At 40.5% G+C, this 20,989-nt stretch overlaps 1 protein-coding gene across 1 annotated transcript in view; it reads left to right on the top strand.

Annotated features, from left to right (window-relative positions):
* Window positions 1–3,709: 3,709 nt before the first annotated feature.
* Window positions 3,710–20,989, top strand: part of CPM (carboxypeptidase M) — a 75,894-nt gene continuing 58,614 nt past the window's right edge. The window contains exons 1-2 of the mRNA XM_040233427.1: window positions 3,710–3,752; window positions 4,057–4,219. Coding sequence (XP_040089361.1) covers window positions 4,060–4,219 — 160 coding nt within the window. The 5' untranslated portion in view covers window positions 3,710–3,752; window positions 4,057–4,059. The remainder of the gene's footprint in view (window positions 3,753–4,056; window positions 4,220–20,989) is intronic.

The following is a 20,989-nucleotide window of genomic DNA, read 5'->3' as shown; positions in this document are numbered from 1 at the left end:
ACAGACCCACATCATCATTAATATGACTGAAAAAATAATTTATTGTAAGGCTTCAAGAAGATCAAACCAGTCCATCCTAAAGGATATCAGCTCTGAATATACATTGGAAGGACTGATGCTGAAGCTGAAACTCCAATACTTTGGCCACCTGACTCACTGGAAAAGACCCTGATGCTGAGAAAGATTGAAGGCAGGAGCAGAAGGGGACAACAGAGGATGAGATGGTTGGATGGCATCACTGACTCGATGGACACGAATTTGAGCAAGCTCTGGGAGTTGGTGATGGACAAGGAAGCCTGGCGTGTTGCAGTCCATGGGGGCGCAAAGAGCTAGACATGACTGAGCGACTGAACCGAAGGCTATAATAGTCTTCATCTAACCCAAGGTGTCTCAGTCTCAGCACCAGAACTTGGGGCTGGTAAATTCTTTGTTGTGGGAGGCTGTGTTGTCACTGAAGAATGTTTAGCAGCATCCCTGCCCTCTACCCACTAGGTGCCAATAGCACTGTCCTCCTCCCCCACCCCAAATCAATCAAAAATATTTCACACCTATTCCCAGATGTCACCTGTGGCCAGTATTAACCCCCAGGTGAGAACCACTGATATAATCAACCTGCCATTGTCTGTTTATCTACTTTGTCACAATTGAAAACAGGTGCTTTCACAAACTCAGCTCAATGTTATGCAGAAGCCTGGATGGGAGGGGAGTTTGGGGAGAATGGATACATGTATATGTATGGGTGAGTCCCTTTGTTGTGAAATTATCACAACATTGTCAATCGGCTATACCCCAATACAAAGCAAAAGGTTAAAAAACAGTGGTGCTTATAAATCTCCTAACATATAAATTTAACACTTATCCAAACTACTTCTATAGCTTAAGTTTTTATCAAGGAAAAGCATATTTTAAATTTTTATGTCCATTCCCCAGATTTCCTCCCAAAAATATTATAGCAATTTATAGTACCATTAAAATAGCAGGAATGTCATTTTCCCAGATCCTGTCCATTTCTAGGTACCATCAATTTTTTAATCTTTCTTGGTGATAAGCAAAACAAAGTATTACTTTGCCCTTCTAATGTGTAATTCTTTGATTGCTAAGCAGATTAGTAGCTTTTACTATGCTTATTGACCATTTGTATTACTGCTTTGGTGAACTGCCTATTAATGTCCTTGCCCATTCTTGATTTTGTAAAGGCTATCAGTTCTTCCAGTTTGCAATTTTTCTGGTAACCTTTGAGATTTCCTGAATAAAATGTATACATTTTTATGATGTTAAATTATCTGCCTTATTATGGTTTTACCTATAGTGGTGTCATGCTTAGAAAGATCACCTGTGTTAACTGTAGTGTTTTAGTCTTTTATGCCAACCTTATATACCTCCATATCTTTCACACTCTAACACTAAGCCTTTTTGACCTGTAGACCACTGCAAATAAAATCTGAATGTACATGAGGAAATGGCAATCCACTCCAGCACTCTTGCCTGAAAAATCCCATGGACGGAGGAGCCTGACAGGCTATAGTCCATGGGGTCGCAAAGAGTCGGACACGACTGAGCAACTTCACTTCAGGGATCATCTGGAAATCTTATTTAAATGTACGTTCTGATTCAGTAGGTTTGGAGTGAAACAAAGGATTCTGCATTTCCAGCAAACCCCCAGGTGATGTCAATGTTGTCTGGACCATACTTTGAGTGGCTAGGTTCTGGACCTTCAGCCCTCAAATCCCTATTCTCCCTGCCTCCTTTCTCTGATTGGCTTTCTCCTGAATTTGCTTCTCTTCCTACCTACTATGAACCCCAAGCATAGCAATTTCAACTATACTTCACTCCGTTGTTTATCTGGAATAAGAACCCTGTCAATCTCCATCCCAGTATGGACCAAGCTACATCTTCTCCAGTCTCCAGCCACGTCACCACTAAAAGAAATCATATAGCTGCCACTTGCTTCTGTACCAAATGTATGATTTTTAACATCAGATCAGAAATCCTTCACTTTGTTCCTTGACAGTTCCCTTTCCCATTCTTTACAGTAATTTTGCCTAAATTTAATCTCCTCAACCCTATTCCACCTCCTTTCAGGCCTCTGATGAATGAATGACAAAGAACATCTTAAAGTCATACAGTAGAAATAACAGAAGAGTAACTGCTGCACACTTTTTTTTGAGTCCGCTCAGCAACTCAACAACATCATCATAAGATTTTCCAACTCTTAGAAATTTTGCTTAAAGATTTATGAATTAAACTAGGTTATTTACTTAATAGACATCTCCCAGTTATTTAGGTAAGTACAATGATCATTTCCATCTTACAGACTAGGAAACTAAGGTACAGTGAGTTGACACAACCAATGAGTGTCAGAGCAAGGACGGAAACCCAGATGATGATGCTCTTAAACCTCTCTACTCTGCCTCCTGGGAAGGTTCCTAAATGCTTGGTGTATCCATCTATCACAAAGAAGAGTGACTAGCAATTTTCAACTCTGGAAGGCACATTCCATTCACATTCCCAGGCCTCAGAAATTCTGTTTAATTCGTCTGGGGTAGTGCCCTGGCACTACTGTTTTTAGTCTGTTAAAGGAGAATGTTATCCTAAATCAGTGCTTTTCAAACGTTTTACATTTACTGGACCCTTGGCACAAGTCTCCTGTTACCCTGATAGATAATGTATAACGGGTGTGTGAGGTGTTTGCCCTCCCCACACACCCTCTCAGGTTTTGGTCAAGTCCTTGCTGTCCCTAGTGCAAACACAGACCATTCCATCCTTCCAGAAAGAAGCATTTTAGGCCCTGAAGCTGACCTGGGCAGTGTTGGTGGAGGAAGCGTCGACATTACAATGATGACTCTGATGCCTTCTTACACATGATTTCCAGGTTGTCAGTGTTCAGTTTAACTTTGATTTAGTCAAACTTCCCTGGTGGCTCAGCTGGTAAAGAATCTGCCAGCAGTGAGGGAGACCCTACTGGGTTGGGAAAAGCCCTTGGAGACGGCAACAGCTACACACTCCTTTACTCTGGCTTGGAGAATTCCATGGACTGTATAGTGTCCATGGGGTCGCAAAGAGTCGGACACGACTGAGCGACTTTCTCTTTCTTTCATACACTATAAATATTTGTCGGAAAATTTCCTGGACTCCACAAGATCCATTTAAAACTTCTGAACACACGTTCTGAAACGCCACGCGACCGCAGGGCTGGGGGCGCCTGGAGCGTCTGAGAGCGTGGCCCTGGCGAGGCGAAGAGCATAACGGCCCGCCTGCAGCTGCGGCCGCCCGGGACTCACGGCTCATCGTGGGGCTCCCGGTGAGCCCCGGGCTTGCCGGCCCGCGCCGCCCAACGCGATAAGCCGTCCCAGCCCTTGCTGCAGCTGTTGGGCGGAGCGCAGGGGACCCCTACATCGGACGGAGCCGTGGCCGAGGTGAGGATACTTCCAACCTAGGGCGCCGGCAAAAACTAAGACCGCGCAAGGTAACTCAGTTTCGGGAAGCTCTGCCACGCCTCGGCACAAGCCGCCGCGCCCTGGAATCCTCGCGCCGCGTGGGCGCCGGCGGGCTCAGGTGAGAAGCAGGCAGAGGTGCCCGGGTCGCCCAGCTAGACCCCGCCCCGGAGTGCCTCGCGCGGTGTCTGAGTGGGCCAAAGCGACGTCAGTCAGATGTCGAGGGCGGAACCTGAGCTCGCCCGCCCCCTGGCCCAGCTATAATGTCTGGTCCCGGCAAGAGGCTGCAGCCAGGCGGCGGTGTGCGCCTGGGCAGGGGTGAGGCTTCGGGCGCGCGGGGTCAGGCGCAGCTGCTGCGACTGACGGGCGATGGAGGGTGGTGGGGACGTGAGGAGGGGCTGGGTGGGCTACGGGATGGTGGGCACCTGGGGCTGCCGATGCTCTGGGTACGCTAACTCCCTAAGGTGTTGCTTCCAACTTTTACCTCTTTCGGAAGCAGCGAGCTTTAGTGTCGGGAGATCTGATACTAGAGGGCACAGCGGGAGCTAGTAGCATTCACATTTTCCCTCCACCCCACCGCCTGCTTTATTTGCTCAGCTTTATTATTTTTATTCATCTCTAGATCATGGACTGCGCCCGCCTCTGGCTAGGGCTGCTGATGCCCGCGGTAGCTGCCCTGGACTTCAGCTACCACCACCAGCCAGAGATGGAAGCGTTTCTGAAGAGTGTTGCCCAAAACTACAGTTCTATCACTCACTTACACAGTATCGGGAAATCTGTACAAGGTAGGGTGAGTCTCCTGTACTTTCCAAAACCCCTAGTCCTCACTTTAATTCATCAAATATACCTTAGCTTCCTGCCCCCTTTCTATGAAGCTACTCAGAGGAGCTCCAGGCGAATCCATCACTGTCTTGCGTGTAGACTGTTTCTTCCTTTGTGTGTTGCGTTGCTTTTTGTCAGGGGAGTACTAAGATCTGAATTTTACTAAGTGTCTCCGCTGTCATTCGGTGTCATTGAATGCTTTGCGAGAATGGCGTTCTGATTTTGGATTTTGCAGACAGATTTCTTGGAATGAATATTTTAGCCTTTAGTTTTCTAGATAAACTTTTGCAAAGGAAGTCTGTTTACCCATCTCAAGTTTCCTTTTTTGATGGCTTCTTTAAATATGATTCAGACTGTTAGGATCCTGTCTTCAAGTCTCTTTTAAATCGAAATAGTGCAGTTCTATTGGTGAGATTTGTATATCATGTATAATATGGCTTAAAGTTATGTAAAAAAAAAAAAAGTGACTCTGGTACTGATTAAAAGGCTGTTTTAAAAATTATTCAATAAGACAATTGCTGAATAATAAGTGTACCATAGCAGTGACTGGTATTGCTCCTAGTATTTTCATGCTCATCATTTAAATATTTTAATTTGGAAGCCATATATTGAGTATAAACATTAAAATGTATATTATATTAATTCTTTTTTAGTAGATAGGAAAACTGAATCATAGTGAAATTAGTATCTTGCCCAAGAACATCCAGATCACGAGTGAGTTCTATAACCAGGATTGGCACTCAGATCGTTCTTCTTCAAGGCTTAAGTATTTGGGGAAAAAGGCAAATAATTTTACCACGTATTATTAATCTTATATTGGTACTTCCCCCCAAAACATACCAGTTGACTTAATACTTAAGTTTTGTCAAGTGTATGTAATTTGGATCTCAATTCTTTTTTTTTTTTTTTCCACACCAGAATAATACTTTAACAATCTGCAAATCTGTTCTTTTGGTTTTAAGTCCTGCAAAATGAGTGGTAAATCAAAGATCTGTGCACGAGTCTCTTGGATCTCAACTCTTTATAAGGTGTGTTTCAACCCCAACTGAATTTTAGCTCTGTGTTTTTCAGCCAATTTGGGAGTCTCTTAATCACCATATTCTGAAGCAATCATTTCCCAAAAACTTAAGGCCGTGGTTTATATTGTAAGCAGTGTTCCATAAGTTTGGTTATATGCAATGCAACAGAAAAATCCTAGGCGTGTGCGTAATGGCATCTTTGTTTTTAAACAGCATTGCTAAAGAGTTGGTGCCAGAATTATTCTATATTGCTCTATAATCCAAAATTATAGAGATTGAATGTATGAGAAAGCATATCTTGAATCAGCATATATATATAGCCTTTTGAAATTGTTTTCCCCTAGGGGTAAAGAAGAGCAACTTTAAAAGATCTAAGAATACTAATTATATCAATAAAGGAAATACAGAGCACAGCTGACTTGAGTTATTGTTCAGTCATCATTTAAACCACAAGGCAATGTGAATGTTGTTAATTTTTAAGTACTAAATGAGTTAGCTTTTATTTTTTCAAGCACAAAGTGCTTGTGCAGAAAATCAGGGACTCTCAATGTCAACCAGCTATTTTGATCTACCCTGCATGCTATCAAACTACAGCAATAAGGAAAGCCAGCAAGCTTAACTGTTTTTACCTATGTGCACTCTTGTAGTTAAAGGACTGGGGAATTATCACGTAAAAAATACAGTGATGCTAGTTTAGGTCAAAGGTTTGTATTGAGTATGCTCTGAATAATTTCTCTGATTAAGAAAAATCCCAAATCTGCTATTGGGTTCCGAGCAGGAGGTTAAACTGTACACTGGTAACTGGGAGCTAGTTGCCAGGGCACCCTTGTATGGTTGTTAGTACTCTTTTTGCTAGATGGACAGTTTTCCCTGGCTGTCTTGCCCTCTGATGTAAGATACTTACTTAGCAAACATGATTTACCATATGTGTTATTTATTTTTCTTTTTTTATTATGAATGTGGACAACCTACCTAGAAGGAAAAGTAATATTTCTACCTTGCCAATTTATTTTTAGCTTTTGTAAATGCCTGTCACATGTATTTTCACTGCTGTGATCATGGATTATAGTCTGCTTTCTTTCTCCCAGTTCATATTATTTCATTATGTATTTCTATGAATTGAATGGTTTGCTAGTGTGAATTGGTTGCTGCTGCTGCTAAGTCACTTCAGTCGTGTCCAACTCTGTGCGACCCCATAGATGGCAGCCCCCCAGGCTCCCCCGTCCCTGGGATTCTCCAGGCAAGAACACTGGAGTGGGTTGCCATTTCCTTCTCCAATGCATGAAAGTGAAAAGTGAAAGTGAAGTCGCTCAGTCGTGTCTGACTCTCCGCGACCCCATGGACCGCAGCCTACCAGGCTCCTCTGTCCATGGAATTTTCCAGGCAAGAGTACTGGAGTGGGGTGCCATCGCCTTCTCCGGAATTGGTTGCTAGATAATATTTTACATTGATTATGTTAATTTCTTAGTCTTTCATCTTTAAGCCATCTATATAGTTTCTGGTGGTCTCTGTTATAAACAGTGATGCTAAAAAAAATGCATGTCATGATTAATGGCCTTCTATTATAATTGATTATTTTTCCAGTTTTTAATTTTGAAATGTTTGAAACCTACACAAAAGCTCTACACACATCATTCATTATTAGAGAAATGCTAATCAAAACCACAATGAAGTACCATCTCACACCAATCAGAATGGCCGTCATCAAAAAGTCTACAAACAATGAACACTGGAGAGGGTGTGTGGAAAAGGGAACGTTCTTACACTGTTGGTGGGAATGCAAACTGGTACAGCCACTGTGGAGAAGAGTGTGGACATTAGAACTACTGTATGACCCAGCAATCCTACTGCTGGGCATACACCCTGAGGAAACCAGAATTGAAAGAGACACATGTACCCCGATGTTCATTGCAGCACTATTTACAATAGCTAGGACATGGAAGCAACCTAGATGTCCATCAGCAGATGAATGGATAAGCAAGCTGTGGCACATATACACAATGGAGTATTACTCAGCTATAAAAAATAACACATTTGAGTCAACTTTAATGTGGTGGATGAAACTGGAGTCTATTATACAGAGTGAAGCAGGTCAGAAAGAGAAAAACACAGATAATATATATTAACACATATATTTGGAACTTAGAAAGATGGTAATGACAGTCCTACATACAGGGCAGCAAGAGACACAGATAGAAAGAACAGACTTGGGCTCTGTAGGACCAGGAGAGGGTGGGATGATTTGAGAGAATGGTATTGAAACATGTATATTACCATATGTAAAATAGATGACCAGTGCAAGTGTGATTCATGAAGCAGGGCACCCAAAGCCAGTGTTCTGGGACAACCCAGAGGGATAGAGGTGGGGAGGGGGTAGAAGCGGGGTTCAGAATGGGGGAACACATTATATCTGTGACTGATTCATGTTGATGTATGGCAAAAATCATCACAATAATTATTCCTTTGTCGAGTGTGTTTGGCACATATTCAGTGATTTTTATGTTTGTTTAGTGGCTTGAATATTTTCCAAAGGAAAGTCTTGTGAAGCAAGCAGAAAAGTATGCCATTTGTGTCCTGCCATCAGATAGCCCCCTTTAAAATACAAATGTATTTGTTGTATCAATAGACTCCCCAGCTCTTCTCTTCACATCCCCTCAAATTAGTTCTAGGACCATTTAAAATAAGATTTCCTACATCTGTTCTAAGAATCTTGTCCTTCCTCTTGCTAAGTCTAACCTTCATCTGAATAAGGAAGGTTGCAAAGATCAAGGATTAGATAACAATATGTTATAAAGTGCTTTCCACATATTGGGTGTTTTAATATGTTTTTTTTAATCTCAACATCTCAAAGTAGGCATTAACGTCATTTCCGGAATGGGTCCAATGAGGTACAGATAAGTCAGTTAACTTGCTGAAGATCACACAGCTGACAAGTGTTAGGTCTCAAGCACGTCTTTCTCATCCAGGAAGCAGTTCCACATAGATGTGGTTGCATGGAGATTGTGGTAGTTAGTGGAGGGTTTTAGAGTCATGTTTTGGGCACTTTGATCTGAAAATAAAGCTTCTGCCAAGATCCAACACAGTAGTTAGTTGCCACTTGTCTATTGAGCAGTTGAAATGTGACCAGACCAAGTTAAGATGAGCTAAAAGTATCCCATGGACAGAGGAGCCTGGTAGGCTGCAGTCCATGGGATCACTGAGGGTCGGACGCGACTGAGCAACTTCACTTTCCCTTTTCACTTTCATGCATTGGAGAAGGAAATGGCAACCCACTCCAGAGTTCTTGCCTGGAGAATCCCAGGGACGGGGGAGCCTGGGGGGCTGCCGTCTATGGGGTCACACAGAGTTGGACACAACTGAAGTGACTTAGCAGCAGCAGCAGCAAAAGTGACTCTGAGGATTTTAGTACCAAAAAGTAAAATAGTCCATTAATATTTTATATTGATTCCTTGTTAAAATGTAATATATTTTAAATATATAGGCGAAATAAGACATATTTAAAAATTAACTTCACCTGGTTTTAATTTTGTTAACATGGTTGTGGTTTCTAAAACATTTTAAATTACATATGACTTGCACTGCATTTTGGGCCGTGCTGATCTGAACAGAAATTTGTTATGAGCAATTTTTTTCTGAATACAAAAGGAACTCAAGTTCATTTAGAAATTTGGGAAGTTATAACAAAGCACCGAGGAGAAAATTAAAATCTCACCATCCAAAGGAAACATGTAGTAAACTTGAAAGACTATATGCCCTTTGTGTCTTTCTCCCCTCCCACTGAGCCAAATGACTTGCTTGCCTGTGCAAACATATTTCTAAAACTTAACTTTTAATGCCTGCTACGTGTCCTATCAATGGATGTTCTATTGTTTATTTAACTTAGACCCCATTGATGAACATTTCGTTTGTTTCCAAACTTTTCCTGTTATTAAAAAAAATGGAGGTTCAAAAGGGAGGGGACATATGTATACCAATGGCTGATTCATGTTGATATATGGCAGAAACCAACACAATACTGTAAAGCAATTATCCTTCAATTAAAAATAATTAAAAAAATTTTAATGCCATAGAGAATATCTTTGTAGCTAAGACAACTGAAGTTGTCAGAGTGCACACAGGCTTGGTAACCACAAGGCCCAAGTTCAAATTCTAGATTCTCTATTTTGTAGCAGTGTGACCCTGGGTGGTTAGAATAATTCCTGGAGCATGGTAAAGTATTACATAAGCACTGCCATTCAGGATAAGACCTGCTATTGAGGATACATTTCTAAAAAGGAAATTACCAGCACTTAAAGCAGTTTTATGTATTTGATACATGTAATCAAACTTATTTCCTAAAAGAGTGTATTGATTTGATAATCGCACAAGAAATGTATGTGCTTAACTCTTCTAAATTTTATATCAATGATAAATCAGGCATTAGTGGCTTTAAAGATTTCTGTAGTATTTACCAAAGGGTACAGAGTTTTGGTCATCAGGATGAATATGTCCTAGAGATCTACTGTATGGTGGAGTGCCTATAGTTAACAATATTGTTTACTTTAACATTTGCTAAGAAGGTAGATATGCTAAGTGTTTTGATGATGAAAGATAACTGTAGCATAATTTTTTCATGATTCTTTAAAGTATAAAGGAGAATTTATTTCTCATGCATTTACCTCACGAACTCTCACTGTTCTATATTCATTCAACAGATATTTTATTGAATTTCTCTGCCAGGAATCTTCATAACATTGCATGTGCTCAAAAATCTTCCTAAAATTGGCTTGGATTCCAGCCCCAAAGAGGCATGCACTGTGTTTACGTATACAGGTCTCTCATTGTCTACTACCCTTGACTACTACTATCTCTCATTGTCTACCATTGACTAGCAATTTACCCTCAGAAAAGAACATTGTATTTAAGACTTTTGCCACAATATTCAGTTTTCTGTCACTCTGTTCATTTCTCAGGTGTGATCGGACAGCCAGTTTGCTTGAGATCCTGCTTAAAATGCTTTTTGTGATGTAAATATTTGACATATTGAGCACCAAATACTAAGAAGACCACTAAAATCTAGGAATTTCAGCTGTAATATACATGTTTGTGATTTCAGGTTACATTGAGTTAGCCTTTCTCCTTCTTTAACTTGAAATGTAAAGTCCTTTTCTGAAACATCTTAGGAATATCAGCCTTGTTTTATAACTACTCAGTTTCTTAAAGACACTGCTTTTTTTTCTTACAAGGAAATGATTTAGATTTCTACCATATCTATAGGATGATATTTGAAGAGGATGAGATAGGATATCCAAAAAGTAACAGAATTTTACTCTGCTTCTTGTGTCTAGGAACAATTTTTATTCCAAATCTCAAATATATCCAAACACCAATACTCTAGGGCCATTTGAAACTTAAAGGATAGTGACAGCCAACATTGACTGAATTTTACTCTTTACCTAGCACTTTACATATACACCTCACCGAATCACTCTAGTAAGAGTGTGAAATACCATTATTACCCTTCAATTCACATGGGAAGAACTGAGATTGAATGAATCATCCATAGTCAGTAAATGAGAGAGGAGTGATTGGAACCAAAGTTTGTCTTGCCCAATAGTGAACCCTTAAAAGCACTTTGCTGAAGTGAAAAGTTTCTCTGGTTACCTTGTCTCTCTTTTTGTCCCTTTCCCCTCCCCCACACATCCTTGCCTCTCCCCTTGCCCTGATCCCTATGATTCTGAAAAAGTTGACGAACATACTGTATCATCCAAGAAAAGGTCTGTTTTAAATGGTCTTTTATGTGCTGAGTGATAGTTTGTAGAATTCCTTGACCCCCCTTTCAATATTTGTGGTTTTATCCAAAGCAGTGTGAATTCCATATTTTGGTGTAGACTTAATTTTTTTCTTTATAGCAAAACTGTTTGATTATGAGGCAAAAGGAGAAGGCTGAAGTTCTGGTTTGCACACTTTTGAGACACCCACCATAAATGCCATCTCCAGAGTTGATAATATTGTTTCTCATTAAGAGCAGTACCGCCCCCTAGGGGGAATTTTGAAATCTGAGGGGCGGTTTAGGCCATAACTTTGACGTCTTTGGATGGGGGGACCTTGCTGATAATGCATCCTGCTGGTGGTGTTAACAATACACAGAATTGTCATGCATAGTGAAAAATCGTCCCCCATACTTCCAATGTCTTCCATAAGTGAAAGACAAGCTTACCATCATCTGAACCTAAAACCAATTCTTTTATTTACAAATGCAAAATATTTTCCTTCACAATTTTAATATGCAACAAACTTTTCAGGAATGTAACTATAGGTAAATTGAGGAAATTTTTATTATGTTTTTCTCTGAACTTGATTTTGAGATATTTCACATAAAATCCCGACACCAGTGGGCACACAGCTGTATCAGTCTGCATTTGTAATAAATGCCTTTACTGTGGGTCTCAAGAACTGATATAAGCATCTTTTTCATTGTGTCTTTTAGTGGATGGTGCCCAAGTATTTACATATTGATAATATGTTTTATTATAAATTGCTTTCTTTTTATTTTTCCTTGATATATAAATCTTTTTGAAATTACATAGGCAAATATTTTCTGTGAATTTTATGCCAGCATAGTAAATAAAGGAAGAGTTGCAAAATATTGGGTGTGAAAAGAGGCATCAACTGATAGGGTTTAGAACTGTTTGTCTAAAACCACAGATGAAGAGAGCTGATAAGGACCCTCTTCAGATTTGTGTAGCCAGCATCCAAAAGGTATTTGGTTTCCGTTCTTAACCAAAAAGCTGTGTGTCTGGAGGTAACACCACAGTGACAAATAGAATAGAGTTGAGAACTAACTGCTGTTCACCCTGTTTCCTTCCTTTATTTTGTGCATTTAGAGTGTCCCTTTCTCAAAGAATACAAAGTCAGAAAGTAAGATAAGGATATTACAGTAAAAAAAAAATTGAAGTATAACTGATTTACAATGTTGTATTTCAGGTGTGCAGCAAAGTGATTTAGTTTATATATACATAAAATATGTGTGTGTGTATATTTCAGATTCTTTTCCTTTATAGGTTATTATAAAAAAGTTAAATTTTTAAAGATTATATCAAATACCAACATGCATTTGAGTTAATGGAAAGAAGTTAAATTGGAACTTCCTATCTAGTGATTTAAAGCAATTGGTATTCTTTCTAGCTCCGTAGTCATTCAATGCAAGATAAGATAGTAGTTTGCTAAGAGGGTAGGAAATCCTTATTTGAGTTTGTGTGCAAATAAACAGACATTAAATAAAAAATACAAAAACAGACATAAGTTCCACATTAAAAGAGTTTTCCCATGCCTGTTTTGTAAGGGCTGCTGCATGTCAGATGGTTAAAAAGTGCACATTTTCTGGTCTGTGGCCTTTCTCATACATAACTTTATCAAAAGCTCAACTGGAGGTTTAGTCTCCATGGCATCACAAAAATGCCACCAACTTCAAACAAGTTGGCTTCAAACTGGCTCCTCAGACTTAGGCTCCTTAGGCTCCTGAACCTCCCCAGAGCTTCCTGAAGATAACAGCCTTCATGGTAGGGTATAAAGGCATTAACAACAGGATAAACCCTTCAAATATGCAGGCACTGTCACAAAGTCTGGGAGAAGAAAGCAAACCTTCAATCTGTATAAACAAAGAGCTTTCAGTGAGTTGTTTACTCAGTTTTAAAAAATTGCTCTGATAGAAATCTCTCTGAGGAAACTAGAACCATACTAGGGAGCACAACCAAAGTCACCTGAGCTGACAGTCCTCCTGATACATAACTGAGCGCCCCTTTCCAACAGAGTGCATAGGTACCACCCCCCACCACATCCCCCCCACCCCACACACACATACAAATGTTAATCAAGTACTTGGAATCCCTTAATTTTAAGAGTCTGTTTTTTTTTTCCCCCAAACTCAGCAATGCTTTACAGTTGGGGATCACTTGATCATTTATTCCGTTGATTGAGCTGAATTCAAAGTGTCATCTCCTCCTGGAAGTGTTTTTCTAGACGCTTGGGCAGAGGTAGACTTTTCCTGAGCATCTTCCAGCCCCTCTGTCTATATTGCACCTGGATGGCAGGGACCAGGCTTTGTTCATCTGTGTATCACAGTCCCAAATATGTGCTGATTATATGTGACAGGCGCTCTGAGGGTCACAGCTGAAGAGTTTTTCCATGCATTGTAAAGGAAACTTTAATGTAAATACATTTTTATACAGTATAGTATATAGTATGCTATGTGTATGTGTATAAGATGTTTATTTTAATGTATACTTTTATAGACATTTATGTAGTTACACATACTATATGTAACTTTATGCAACATTATGCAGTTACATACGTAGTATGTACCCATAAGTGTCAAGAAAATGAAATTGTTTTCTGGCCATATAAAGTGTTCTGCTCAAACTACAGTAAAATATTATGATAACTTGGAATAGTGGTAATGGAGGACTCAGAGAGTCACTGGCGTGTGCGAGGAAGCAATAGTGACGTTAGTGTCCTTCAGGCAGTAAAGGGGATAACTGAACTGTTCACTGTCAGCTAAAGGGATTTTATCCCCCTCTCCACTCAGCCCCCCAGACACTAACCAAACATGTGTTAAAAGAGTAAATACAAGAGATACACACACAGAGACCCCCCTTTCCATTAAGAAAAGTTTAAGTAAATATCCCTGGTTTTATTTGAACAGTGCAAAAATAATTCAAGTGTATTTAGGGAATATAAAAAAAGAGAAAAGGATCATGTGATGAAGCCCTCTCCACCACCCCCTACAACACCCCCCCACACACACACACACAAATGTTAAGCAGGTACTTGGAATCCCTTAATTTTAAGAGTCTTTTTTTTTTTTTTTTCCTTCCAAACTCAGCAATGCTTTACAGATTTAAGATGTACAGGTTTTGGAAATTCAGAGGTAGACAGAGTGAAGGTTGAAAGCATCTTTGATTTTTAATCCCTATTAAATATTCATTCCCTTGTTCATTGTTCGTGACTCAGTCAAGCCCATCCATTAAAATTCTTTTAAGGGGACTGTTTACTCTTGTGAAAGTGTGGACACCTGGGGATGTGTGGAGAGTATAGATCATTTTAACATGGAGCACTTCTATAGAAGTTTCCCCATTATATTAATAATTAAATATATTTGTCCCTTGGTAATAATACCAAATGGCAACCCACTCCAGTATTCTTGCCTGAAGAATCCCATGAACAGAGGAACCTCGAGGGCTATAGTCCATGGGGTCGCAAGCATCGGACACAACTTAGCAACTAAACCACCAAGCCACCACCAATAATACCAAATGCATGTGGAGTTAAAGCTGAGATGCAGGTTCCTCAGCTGAGGAACACGCTTACTCTTAGAGACTGAATAATCTTGCGGTCCTAGAGGTAAGCCTGGCAGGGTTATCACTTGTTACCAGTAAAGTCCTTTCTGTTTATGAAAACAACAGACAAATTTGGAAATACCACATTGTAGCCTTAACAAGCATTTAGTTGGGCCTGGTCATCTTCTGAGTTTTAGGAACATATACTTCTAAATGCACAGAAGGTGCCTTCAGATTCAGCAGCACACTCTAGCTCACAGTGAGCAGAGAGTGAGGAGGTTCTGAGGGCAGAAGAGTCTACTGTATTCCAAGAACAGAAACGAGGCCAGTGGCACTGGAGCACAGAGAGCAGGGGTAGAATATTTTGGGTGTGGCTAGAGAGGGGTGCAGGGGACAGTCCATAGAGTGCCTGGTACACCAATTCAAAGAAGGAGAGTTTGAATTCTCTTCTGATAATAACAGGAAACTACTGAAGGGTTTTCATCAAAATGATGTCATCTGATGTGGGTTTAGAAAAATTGTGACTTTGGCTGCTGTTGATGTTGCTCAGTCTCTAAGTCGTGTCTGACTCTTTGCGACCCCATGAACTAGAGCACGCCAGCCTTCCCTGTCAGTATCTCCAGGAGTTTGCTCAGATTCATATCCATTGAGTCAGTGGTGCTATCTAACCATCTCATCCTCTGCTGCTCTCTGCTCCTTGGCTGATAAGTAGAAAGTTAATTAGAAAGGGGAAAGTATAGACGGAGGGAAAATAATTCAGTTATAATACTCCAAGCACCGGTTACTGGTGGTGTTTTGGATGAAGACGCTGTATTAGAAATGGAGAGAAGTGGAGGGATTCGAGATTTGCTTTGGAAATAAAACCAACAATACTTGCTAATGGGTTGGGAGAGAGTGGGCAAGGATCAGGGAACAATAAAAGATCCAGGATGACTTTCAGGTTTCCAGCTTGGGCAGCTGAGTGTCTGAGGTTTTATTTACCAAGATAGAAAACACTAGAAAAGGGCAAGTTTTGGTTGAAACAAAGAGCTCTGATTTAGACAGTTTTTAGAAATTTGAAATCCTTAAAAGATATCCAGTGGGAATGTCCAGTAGACAGGTGTATAGGTGGAGTCTGGAGGAAAGTTTTGACTATAGAAATAAACGAGAGTCATCAACATGTAGATGGCATTGAAACCTATGTGATTAAAAAAAAAAAAAAATCTAACGAGAGTAGAGATAAAAGAGGGCCAGAATAGACCTGTAGGATACTGTAATCTTTTGAGTCTGATAGAAATAGAAGCCAGCAAAGGAGTTAGGAAAAAAATCAGCAACGTCAGCATGGGCTTACCTGTTCTCAGTGAGGGTTGCACAGATGCATGCTTCTCTCCAACCTGAAGTCTGTCTCCACTCACAGAAGCCCACTCGAGTCTTGGAGGCCCAGAGTTCTTCACAGGAGCTAGTCACGTGACTATCGTGACCAGCCAAGACACATACCCACACTAGGTACCAGGTACCCATTATGAATATTACTGTTTACTTTAAGCAATGCTTTAGGCCTGGTATATACTGACCCTTTGTCTTGCGGGTACAGAATAGCATCATTAATTAGAGAACACTGAAGGAGTTCAGTGCTCAGAGTTTGGTTAAGGGCATTATGATGAGTTTAAGTGTTCTAGAGATAAGCAAGAAGGGAGTAAAGCAGACCAGCTATGTTTCTTTCCTTGCAGAGGTCCTGCCCAACCATGCTGGATGCAGTTATAAGTGAGGTTTGAGGGCCGTAAAGTGATAGATCCCAAAGTTGCATTAGCTAATCTCTCTCTCTAGACAGATTCATTCAATTTATTCAGCAAACATGTACCAAATGCTTAATATAGTTTGTGATATTTGCTGGCATAAAAAGAGAGGTAAAGAAGTCAAATGTGGCCCCTGCCCTGATAGAGCTGATGATCTGAGACGTGAATGGGAAGGAAGAGACATCCTAATGAATGCGGATGGGATTCACCTTGGGGGAATAGATGGCAGGGGAACTGAAGGATAGAAGTGAGTTAGGTGAAAGGTGGAAGTTAAGGCTGTAAATAGTGTGTTCAAAGGTCTGGTGGTGAAGGGGCATATGGGCCTTGCGGAGCAGAAGTTGAATGTGGCTGGAGAGGAGAGCATGCAGGGGTGAGAGGAGGCAAGATGCGCAGATTGTGGAAGACCTGGCCTACCTTGGGAAAGACTTCATGCTTCACCCAGAGGGAGTCATCATCATCCTAGGGACTCCTGCCTGATAGGTTTGCTTTCTCACGCAGAAAATTTCTGATTATTTTACAGTTCACTTTGCATTACGATAAAGATTCTCTTTAAGAAGTAAAGTGCAATGGCCATGTCTGGAATAAGAAAAACAGTGAGAAAATATAAGCACGCCAGGGTCAATAAACCAGAACACCAACAAAGCATAATATTAAATTTACAAAAATAAGAATCAGTTCAGTTCAGTCGCTCAGTCGTGTCCGACTATTTGCTACCCCATGAATCACAGCACGCCAGGCCTCTCTGTCCATCACCAGCTCCCGGAGTTCACTCATGTCCAATGAGTCAGTGATGCCATCCAGCCATCTCATCCTCTGTCGTCCCCTTCTCCTCCTGCTCCCAATCCCTCCCAGCATCAAAGTCTTTTTCAATGAGTCAACTCTTCGCATGAGTTAGTCAAACTACTGGAGTTTCAACTTTAGCATCATTCCTTCCAAAGAAATCTCAGGACTGATCTCCTTTAGGATGGACTGGTTGGACCTTGCAGTCCAAGGGACTCTCAAGAGTCTCCTCCAACAACACAGTTCAAAAGCATCAGTTCTTCGGTGCTCAGCCTTCTTCACAGGCCAACTCTCACATCCATACATGACCATAGGAAAAACCATAGCCTTGATTAGACAGACCTTAGTTGGCAAAGTAATGTCTCTGCTTTTGAATATGCTATCTAGGTTGGTCATAACTTTTCTTCCAAGGAGTAAGCGTCTTTTAATTTTATGGCTGCAATCACCATCTGCAGTGATTTTGGAGCCCAAAAAGATAAAGTCTGACACTGTTTCCACTGTTTCCCCATCTATTTCCCATGAAGTGATGGGACCAGATGCCATGATCTTCATTTTCTGAATGCTGAGCTTTAAGCCAACTTTTTCACTCTCCTCTTTCACTTTCATCAAGAGGCTTTTTAGTTCCTCTTCACTTTCTGCCATAAGAGTGGTGTCATCTGCATATCTGAGGTTATTGACATTTCTCCCAGCAATCTTGATTCCAGCTTGTGTTTCTTCTAGTCCAGCATTTCTCATGATGTACTCTGCATGTAAGATAAATAAGCAGGGTGACAATATACAGCCTTGACGTACTCCTTTTCCTATTTGAAACCAGTCTGTTGTTCCACGTCCAGATCTAATTGTTGCTTCCTGACCTGCATACAGATTTCTCAAGAAGCAGGTCAGGTGGTCTGGTATTCCCATCTCTTTCAGAATTTTCCACAGTTTCTTGTGATCCACACAGTCAAAGGCTTTGGCATAGTCAATAAAGTAGAAATAGATGTTTTTCTGGAACTTTCTTGCTTTTTCGATGATCCAGCAGATGTTGGCAATTTGATCTCTGGCTCCTCTGCCTTTTCTAAAACCAGCTTGAACATCAGGACGTTCATAGTTCATATATTGCTGAAGCCTAGCTTGGAGAATTTTGAGCATTACTTTACTAGCATGTGAGATGAGTGCAATTGTGCAGTAGTTTGAGCATTCTTTGGCATTGCCTTTCTTTGGGATTGGAATGAAAACTGACCTTTTCCAGTCCTGTGGCCACTGCTGAGTTTTCCAAGTTTGCTGGCATACTGAGTGCAGCACTTTCACAGCATCATCTTTCAGGATTTGAAATAACTCCACTGGAATTCCATCACCTCCACTAGCTTTGTTCATAGTGATGTTTTCTAAGGCCCACTTGACTTCACATTCCAGGATGTCTGGCTCTAGATGAGTGATCACACCATCGTGGTTATCTCGGTCATGAAGATCTTTTTTGTACAGTTCTTCTGTGTATTCTTGCCACCTCTTCTTAATATCTTCTGCTTCTGTTAGGTCCATACCATTTCTGTCCTTTATCGAGCCCATCTTTGCATGAAATGTTCCCTTGGCATCTCTAATTTTCTTGAAGAGATCTGTAGTCTTTCCCATTCTGTTCTTTTCCTCTATTTCTTTGCATTGATCGCTGAAGAAGCTTTCTTTTGTCTTCTTGCTATTCTTTGGAACTCTGCATTCAGATGCTTGTATGTTTCCTTTTCTCCTTTGCTTTTTGCCTCTCTTCTTTTCACAGCTACTTGTAAGGCCTCCCCAGACAGCCAGTTTGCTTTTTTGCATTTCTTTTCCATGGGGATGGTCTTGATCCTATCTCCTGTACAATGTCATGAACCTCATTCCATAGTTCATCAGGTACTCTATGTATCAGATCTAGGCCCTTAAATCTATTTCTCACTTCCACTGTATAATCATAAGGGATTTGATTTAGGTCATACCTGAATGGTCTAGCGGTTTTCCCTACTTTCTTTAAAAATAAGAATAGTTCATCAGAATTAATCAGCATAAAGAGTTCTGATTTAAATACCATATTTGGGTCTGATTATTCATTTAAATCTAAAAGATCATTTATTTTTAATCATACAACTTAACTAGAAGCATTTTAATGATGCATTGCACATAGTGTCTTTTTTGCCCTCACAGAGCACAGATCACAGAAAGATTTTTTTAATCAGTCATTTTGGAGACAAATCATAGTTATACCAGACTTATGTACTGAAAGTATTTAATAATAATTAAATCTAGAATTCAGAGAGAAATGTTAGAGTACCTAGGAATAGACACTTAAAATTTTTCCCAACTATATTGAGATATAATTGGTGTATAATTTTATGTAAGTTTGAATTGTGTGATGTGATGATTTGATACACATGTACTGTAAAATCAGAAAAAGGTTAGTTAACATCTCCTCCTCCTCACATTTATACTATTTTGTTTTGGTGGTGTGAGAATATTTAAGTCTGGTCATTCATTCAGCAACTTCATATAATATAGTATTATTCACTATAGTTACTGTGTGTGTTAGTCACTGAGTTGTGTCTGACTCTTCTTGCAACCCCATGTGACTGTAACCCACCAGGTTCCTCTGTCCGTGGAATTTTCCAGGCAAGAATACTGGAGTGGGTTGCCATTTCCTACTCCAGGGCATCTTCCTGACCCAAGGATTGAACCCAGATCTCCTGTATTGCAGACAGATTCTTTACTGCTGAGCCATCGGAGAAGCCTGTAGTCACTGTACTGCCTATTAAGTCCCCAGAACTTATAACTAGAAGTTTGTTTCCCTTGATCAACACCTCCCCTTTTCCCCTCCTTCCCAGCCTCTGGCAACTGCCAATCCACTCTGTTTCTGTGATTCCAGCTTTTTCAGATTCCACATATAAGTCAGATCATTGCTGTGTCTTAATTCACTTAACATAATGCCCTCATTTCCTCCATGCTGTCACAGGTGGCAAGATTTCCTTCTCTTTTATGGCGGAATAAAATTCCATTCTATGTGCATACCACATTTTCTCTATCATTCATCCATCTGTGGACGTTTAAGTTGTTTCCATGTTTCGGCTATTATGAATACTACTGTTTTGAACTTGGGGGTGAAGATACCTCTTGGAGATACTGATTCTGTTTCCTTCAAGTAAATACCCAGAAGTGGAATGGCTGGGTGATTTGGTAGTTATTGGGGCTTCCCTGTGGCTCAGACAGTAAAGAATCTACCTGCAATGCAGGAGACCTGGGTTCAGTCCCTGGCTCAGGAAGACTTCCTGAAGAAGGGAATGGCAACCCACTCCAGTATTCTTGCCTGGAGAATCCCCACAAACAGTGGAGCCTCACAGGCTACAGCCCATGGGGTCACAAAAGAGTCGGACATGACTGAGTGAATAACACTTTCACTTTACTTTTTCTTCATGGTAGGTATAATTTTAATTTTTTGGGGGGGTGGGAAGGAGAAACTCCGTACCATTTTTTATAGTGGCTATACCAAGGTATGTGCCTACCAATCATGCACAAGATAGAAACACTTTCTATTTTAAAACAGTATTGGAGTTATCATGAAATACAGTTGACCCTTGAATATCATGAGCTTGAACTGTGTGGGTCCACTGTGGATTTTTTTTAATAGTAAATACTGCCGACTACATGATCTGCAGCTGGTTGAATCCTCTGAGGAGCCACAGATACAAAGGACTGACTAAATTACAGACAGGACTTTTGATTGCTCAGAGGCTTGGCACCCCTGACCCCTGTTGTTGTTTAAGAGTCAACTCTACAACCACTCAAACTTTTCAAGTGTTGTATAGCAGCACAGAGAGGGAACTTAATCTTGTCTCATTTTC

This window comes from Oryx dammah, unplaced genomic scaffold (genome assembly GCF_014754425.2).
Source record: "Oryx dammah isolate SB20612 unplaced genomic scaffold, SCBI_Odam_1.1 HiC_scaffold_29, whole genome shotgun sequence".
Lineage (NCBI taxonomy): Eukaryota > Metazoa > Chordata > Mammalia > Artiodactyla > Bovidae > Oryx > Oryx dammah.
Note: the sequence above shows the minus strand (reverse complement) of the source record. Positions and strands in the feature narration are given on the sequence as shown.